This window comes from Triticum urartu, chromosome 5 (genome assembly GCF_003073215.2).
Source record: "Triticum urartu cultivar G1812 chromosome 5, Tu2.1, whole genome shotgun sequence".
NCBI lineage: Eukaryota > Viridiplantae > Streptophyta > Magnoliopsida > Poales > Poaceae > Triticum > Triticum urartu.
In genome coordinates this window covers 614672098-614679406 of record NC_053026.1, presented here as the reverse complement: position 1 = coordinate 614679406, position 7309 = coordinate 614672098, and the positions used below count along the sequence as shown (strand labels likewise).

Below are 7309 nucleotides of genomic sequence, written 5' to 3'. Positions count from 1 at the left end.
ATCTGGTCCAGTATGTGCACACAACCTGTTTTGGTGCCAATTAAATATACTCATGCCAGCTTACAGTATATTCTCATTGCCAATACAGCATTTAACTGATGTATAGCAATTAATTTCATAGGTACACATGGGTAATTCAAGAAGCAGGGCGGTTGATCAGCTACCAGAAGAGGACGTTTCTACAGGTATGCATCATTTCTATGAGAAATTACTACACATGTGTTAACGAACATTCGCAAGCTTTCATAGCGTGATAACTGTTGAAGTTAAATCTACGGGCATGCTTTAACCTATCATAATCTGCTACGCATGAGTTATGTGCACTTTTTGTATTCACATAATTAATGCATAATGCTTTTCAGTCCTTACAAGATGTACAATAGTTGAAGATAACAATGCAAGCATCTTACCCATAGCGGAGACTGGTGTGGACAATTCAGCTACTGTTACAAGTATAGAGCTTGTGTGACTATTGTTGGGAATGTTGCCATGTAGATACGACGTTTATAACATTGTCCTTATATTCATGTTGGTTGTCATCCTACAGATGGAGAGCATAAAGAGGATTCATTCACAGCTCCGAATACCAATGATTTGGATTTTAGTTTAGATGAATATGGTACTCTCTCAGCCTCATTACAAATGTCAAGATTGTTATAACCATATTTTTGTAGTGTATATTTCATTGATTTTTTGTTATTTACTGGGTATCACTATACAGGTGGAACAAGTTCACCACGGATTAAAGACCTTCATGATGGTTCGTTGTTGGGTTCCAACCATCTAATTCTTGATAGTCACCCTACTATTGGTCATTTTCATTAACAACATGTGCCTATGCTGCATATATTGGTGTTCTACAGAGGGTGAACCTCCAGACGAATATATCAACGGTGGGACAAATCTATCAGGTACTCCCACGGATGCTTGTCTAACATCGAATATGACCTTATGTACAGATGTTGTGAAAAAGCATTACCATCTTTCTGTTTGATATTTTTGACATGCTGCAGACGAAATCAGATGCGGGAATCAAAGTCATATATCAAAGGAACCTGACAACACACAAATGCTTTCAGCTAAGGATATAAAAAAAATCCAAGATGTCGTGTTACAAATAGAGGATCAACAGCGCTGCTTGTCGAAATCTGGTAATTTGTGAAGGCATTTAACTTGTGGACATGTTTTCAGGTATTTTGCTATATGCAATGGCTGTTTTTTTCACTAACTACCGTATGTTTAATATGCGTTGTAGACCCTAAGGAACTTAACAAAGCCTTGAGGCGGGAAACTTATCGCATTAGCAAAAAACAGGGTTTGAAAATACAACAAGTCGATGGCCACATCGTTCAACGTCGTGCCCTAGGTGATATCACGAATGTTCGTCAACCTAAGCTTGTGACATCAGGTACATCAGGTAGTCATTGTTTATCTATTTGTATGCGTGGCTTCCCCTTGGTATACCATCGTATAATACTGACCCATCGTTCTGAATCAGATGACTTCAATGTCACAAAAGATAATGCTGCACTAACGGAAGAAGAACGCAAAAGAGTCCATAGAAACGCCCTGAGGAGAGCTTCTTATCGTAGGAAAAAAGAACTTGCTCTTGAAGAAGATAAACTCCGCGCCATTAATTTGTCTGGTAAGAATCAAGTGTTCTAACCATTACCAATTAATTTTTGTGTAACATTTATTAACCATGTTCAACCAGACAACGCAACTAGCTCTGCCTATACAACATTATTATCGCATCCTGATTCAGCATATACTGCTACATCGACAGAGACATATGGTCTGGTTAACGACAATGATCAAAATGGTAATTGACTTGTTAATAATGGATTCATCAATGTGGGAATATTATTTTTTACTTTCTACATTTAAAGTATGGTTTTAATGACACCAGACATTGACGAGAATATACTTGAAGAAACATGTCTGGTAACCGAGGAAGATCGCAAAAGAGATCATATAAATGCACTTAGGAGGGCAGCTTATCGGAGGAGAAAGGATAAGTTAGAATCAAGTGAAAATCTACGGATGCTATCTAATTCAGGTAAATATTTATGTTATTAATTCACGGCGTTTAAGAACATAACTTAATGTAGTCGATGCAAATACCCTAGCGTCATATGCTTGATCTTAATGCAAATTTATCATTGTTGGGTCCGAGAAGAATGTTCTGGTATTCATTTCTCACTAAAACAATATTTTCCAATTACAATATTACCGCCTCACTAATGATGCTTGCACACATTATTTTAAAAATTCCACGGCTGATATCCCTAAATATACAGACACATTCCACGATGATGCAACATTACCCCCTCCGTCATTAGACGCCTCCGGTGTTACCCATGACAACGAGGGATCTAAGAGGATACAGAGAAACTCTCGTAGCCGAGCATTTTATCACAAGAAAAATGAGGAACTAACGGTTGATGATAGAGATGATTTGAATGAAAAGATACGAGGGAAGCGCGTGCAGCGCCGCAAAAGCAGGTCGGATATTGAGAAGGGGCAGTCAAGTGCTCAAAGGAAGGCCTGTTATGCTAAAAGGAAAAATACCCCGTGCAAAGAATCTCTCGCACTCCCTCGTCCAGACATTACTAACTCAACAGCTGATAGTCTCGCAATCCCCCTCTCTCGGGCTGCCGACGATGATTCATCGGATGGCGACCCTCCCCAGTCATGCCGAATTACGGTGTTTGCACCCCTGGTATGTAATCGATTTTCTTCTGTTCTGATGCAACTTCTCAGCAACCTTATACTGACCAAATCAGGTCTTTGTCCCTGACTGTTCAACTATAATGCAGACGACATCAATGTGTTCCCAGAGCCCATCATGGGCGATGAGCCGACACCAGCCGAAATGATGGATGAGGAGTACTACTTGTATCGTGACCAAGGTATGGTCAAGTCTGTTTTAGGAAGGCTAGGATCTTCATTGTAGTTGTATATATATGTCAATATTATTTTCATGATCATGTTTCAACGAATGCCTATAGGATCCGATAATGACGCATTCGAGGATGACGAGGAAGCTAGCATGACGGTCTTTTATATCTGGCGAGGTTGATCCATTAGACTGTGTGTACACAAACATACCAGACCACACCCACATCCTGAAGCTCGACACAAACTGCAAACACTGCAAGGCCATAAAGTTTGTTTCTGAGACTGACGGATTCTGCTGTCGCAATGGACAGATCGAGCTTAAACAACCGGAACCAATCCCAGAGCTTATGAGGCTATGGTCCAGCATGGATGCAGATTCCAGACATTTTCGTGAGAACATACGGTTCTTCAATGGGCATTTCGCCTTCACAACCCTTGGCGTCAGCCTTGATGAGAACTACATGAACATGAAGTCTGGGGTATACACATTCCGGGTACACGGAACCATCTATCACAATGTGCATTCGTTCGGGCCTAGCTCACGTCCAGAACATCTGCAGTTGTACTTCTATGATGACGACCCAACCATAACCCATCGTAAGGCGGCCACAAATCAATTAGATCAAGAGGTCGTGAAGAAGTTAGTAGACATACTTAAAGAGAACCCTTACTCCCAGCAATTTAGGAGTTTGGGTGCACACAAGGGGAACCTTGATGATTATAGGATAGACCTAAACACCGATAAGAGGCTTGATCAAAGAAAATATAATAGACCTTTGTCATCTGAGGTTGCTGCAATTTGGGTTGAGGGCAGCGACCTGGCAAAAAGGTTTGACCGTAGGATAACACTTTATGGTAACAACAACGAAAGGCATAGCATACGCGTGTCATCCGGAGCATATGACCCGTTGTCTTATCCCCTATTCTATCCAAGGGGCGAACTAGGTTGGCATCCGAAACTACCTAAACGTAATGTTCCTTGGGAGGCTGTACTACATCCTCAACTTGTCCAAGATGATGATGAGGATGCAGGTATGACATCTGTGTACCTTTTTGTTTCAATACATGAATTATTTCTAAAGGTAAGCATTGTTTTGATCATATACTATCGTGTGCAGAGGGAAATAGCAGGTTGTGCGTCTCCGTCAGAGACTACTACTGTTATATGCTGCAGACACAGCCTGCAATCTTCAATCCCATACTCTGTGGAGCACGACTGCTGCAACAATGGGCTGTTGACATGTACGTTAAGATTGAGAGCTGTCAATTGAGGTGGTACAGGAAGAACCAGACGCAGATTCGTGCCGACTTGTATAAAGGAGTGGTTGATGCCATCACTTCAGGGGAGACACGGGCAAGCGCTGTTGGGGTTAGAATAGTGCTCCTGGTACATACCCTGGTGGCGACCGCGACATGAAGAAGAGACATATGGATGCCATGGCAATTGTCCATACATACGGGAAGCCAGACATCTTCCTCACCATGACTTGCAATCCTAAATGGGACGAGATAACAAACGAGTTGCTGCTTGGTCAGACGGCGCAAGACCGACCTGATATTGTGGCTCGTGTGTTCTATGGCAAACTAGAGCACATGAAGTACATGTTGTTCAAGAAGCATATCCTGGGTGTTGTAGTTGCTTACGTATACGTAGTCGAGTTCCAAAAAAGGGGCCTCCCCCACGCACATTTTTTGTTGATCATGGACTCAACATATAAGCTTATCGTCCCGGAACAGTATGACCGACTCATTTCCGCGGAGCTCCCAGACAAGCATAAGTATCCGGAATTGTATGCAATGGTGGTAAAGCATATGATGCACGGACCATGTGGTGCTCTCAACCCGAAGAATGTTTGCATGCAAGAAAACGGTTGCAAGTGCAGATATCCACGGGCGTTCAATGAGAACACAGCACAGGGGAAGGACTCATACCCAGTGTATCGACGGAGAGACGATGGAAGACGTGCTAAGGTCAGAGGGAAGATGCTGGACAACAGATGGGTTGTGCCTTATAACCCATACCTACTGCGGATGTTCAATTGCCACATCAATGTTGAGGTCTGCTCTAGCATTAAGGCTGTGAAATATCTTTACAAGTACATTTACAAGGGCCATGATAAGGCTTCTTTCAGCATCGATCAGCCCGACGCTGATGGTAACATTGATGAGATCAAGAGGTACGTTGACGCTAGGTGGGTCACACCTCCGGAGGCTATGTGGAGGATATTTGGCTTCCCACTTTGCGCCAATTACCCGCCTGTCTTGCAGTTGCCCCTTCATCTCCCTAATATGCACAGGGTTGCGTTCAATGCGCAGGCTGACTTGAAGAATGTTGTAGCCTCCGAAAATGCTTCAAAATCCATGTTAATGGAGTATTTCAAGGCTAACCTGGAACACCCTTGGGCTAGGCATATATTGTACAAGGATTTTCCCGGAAGCTTTACGTGGTAGAAGAAAAATAAGTATTGGAAGCCGCAGGTCGAGCGTTTTCAAATTGGGCGCATAGTGTCTGCCAATCCTGCCGAGGGGGAGCGATACTACCTGTGGGTGTTGCTTAACCATGTTACGGGCAAAACATCCTTCGACGACTTGCTCACCGTGGATGGCGTGCTATGTGGGAGCTTTAGAGAGGCTGCTGAAAGGTTGGGACTCATCGAGGCAGACAACACGCTCGACGACTGTCTTAATGAGGCTGAGCAGTGGGCGATGCCATGTTCACTTAGGAGGCTCTTCGCAACCATCTTGGTTCACTGCGAGCCAGGCGATGTGCGTGGATTATGGGATCGGCACTTCGAGGCTATGTCGGATGACTATCGTCGATCACGCACGTCCACTGACGAGGTGGAGCAGATGGTGTTGCTTGACATTAGGGGAGTGTTGCAGTCAATGGGTAAAGACATTGTTGATTTCGCTCTTCCAAACATAGATGATGCGTTTGACCCTACAGAGGGCGAGGCAAGAGAGGTTATCGAGGAATCAACCATTGAGTTTGACATGGATGACATAAAATTGGCATCTTCACTCAACATGGAGCAGAGGGCCGCATACGATGAGATACTAGGGGCTGTTGAACGCGGTGATGGGGGTGTTTTCTTTGTTGATGGCCCTGGAGGTACAGGTAAGACCTTCCTATATAGGGCGATGCTTGCCAAGGTGAGAAGTCAGGGCAAGATTGGTATTGCTACCGCGACGTCCGGCATCGCCGCTTCTATCATGCCTGGCGGCAGGACTGCCCACTCCAGGTTCAAGATCCCATTGAGTTGCGAGGATGGAGCCTCGTGCAGCTTCACCAAGCAGAGTGGGACCGCCAAGCTGCTACGGATGGCCTCCTTGATCATATGGGACGAGGCCAGCATGACAAAGCAACAAGCGGTTGAGGCATTGGATAATAGCATGCGCGACAGGGAATACGCGACCGACCCTTTGGAGGAAAGACTGTTGTTTTTGGCGGGGACTTTAGGCAGGTTCTTCCGGTCGTCAGAAGGGGGTCGCGGGGCCAGATAATTGATGCAACCCTCCGAAGCTCTCATCTATGGAAGGGCATGCGTCAGCTTCGGCTCATCACCAACATGAGGGCTCATAATGACACGTGGTTTGCCGATTACTTGCTAAGGGTCGGCAATGGCACTGAGGAAGTTGATGATCAAGGCAACATAGTACTCCCTGAAGATATTTGTCTGTTGTCTACAGGCGAGGTTGACGACCTGGATAAGCTTATTGAGCATGTATTTCCGAGTCTAGAGGACAACATGGCTGATTCGAGTTACATGACATCTCGAGCAATCCTTTCCACAACTAACGACAATGTAGACAAAATAAACATCCGCATGATAGAGCGTTTTCATGGAGATGAAGTAATCTACCATAGTTTTGATAGTGCGGAGGATGACCCATATGGGTACTATGCTCAGGAGTTTCTTAATGGATTGACTCCTAACGGGCTTCCTCCGCATGCTCTAAAACTAAAGCTGAACTGCCCTGTGATACTTCTAAGGAACATTGATCCAGCTAATGGGCTTTGTAATGGCACTAGGCTTGTTGTTAGAGGTTTTGAGAGGAACACCATTGATGCAGAAATCGTGATTGGACAACACGCTGGCAGGAGGGTCTTCCTTCCTCGAATACCTCTCTGCCCATCTGAAAATGATATGTTTCCGTTCAAGTTTAAGAGAAAACAATTTCCTATAAGGCTTAGCTTTGCTATGACCATTAACAAGGCTCAAGGGCAGACCATCCCGATTGTTGGTGTCTACCTACCCAATCCCGTGTTCTCACATGGTCAGCTCTATGTTGCTTTGTCTCGAGCCACCGCGAAGAGAAACATAAAGATACTCATTCAGAAGGAGAAGCCGAAGGAGAAGACCAACAAGCATAAGGACAATCCAAAAAAGCGTAAAAGAACTAGCGT

The 7309-nt window shown here is 44.4% G+C and overlaps 1 protein-coding gene across 1 annotated transcript; it reads left to right on the top strand.

Moving 5' to 3' along the window:
- The first annotated feature begins 599 nt into the window (after positions 1 to 599).
- LOC125507545 lies at positions 600 to 1613 on the top strand. The gene is made up of 7 exons (XM_048672092.1): positions 600 to 619; positions 722 to 760; positions 864 to 911; positions 1014 to 1151; positions 1256 to 1408; positions 1499 to 1554; positions 1593 to 1613. Exons 4-7 carry the CDS (start codon positions 1070 to 1072, stop codon positions 1611 to 1613), a joined length of 312 nt encoding a protein of 103 aa, XP_048528049.1. The 5' UTR covers positions 600 to 619; positions 722 to 760; positions 864 to 911; positions 1014 to 1069.
- Positions 1614 to 7309: the final 5696 nt, after the last annotated feature.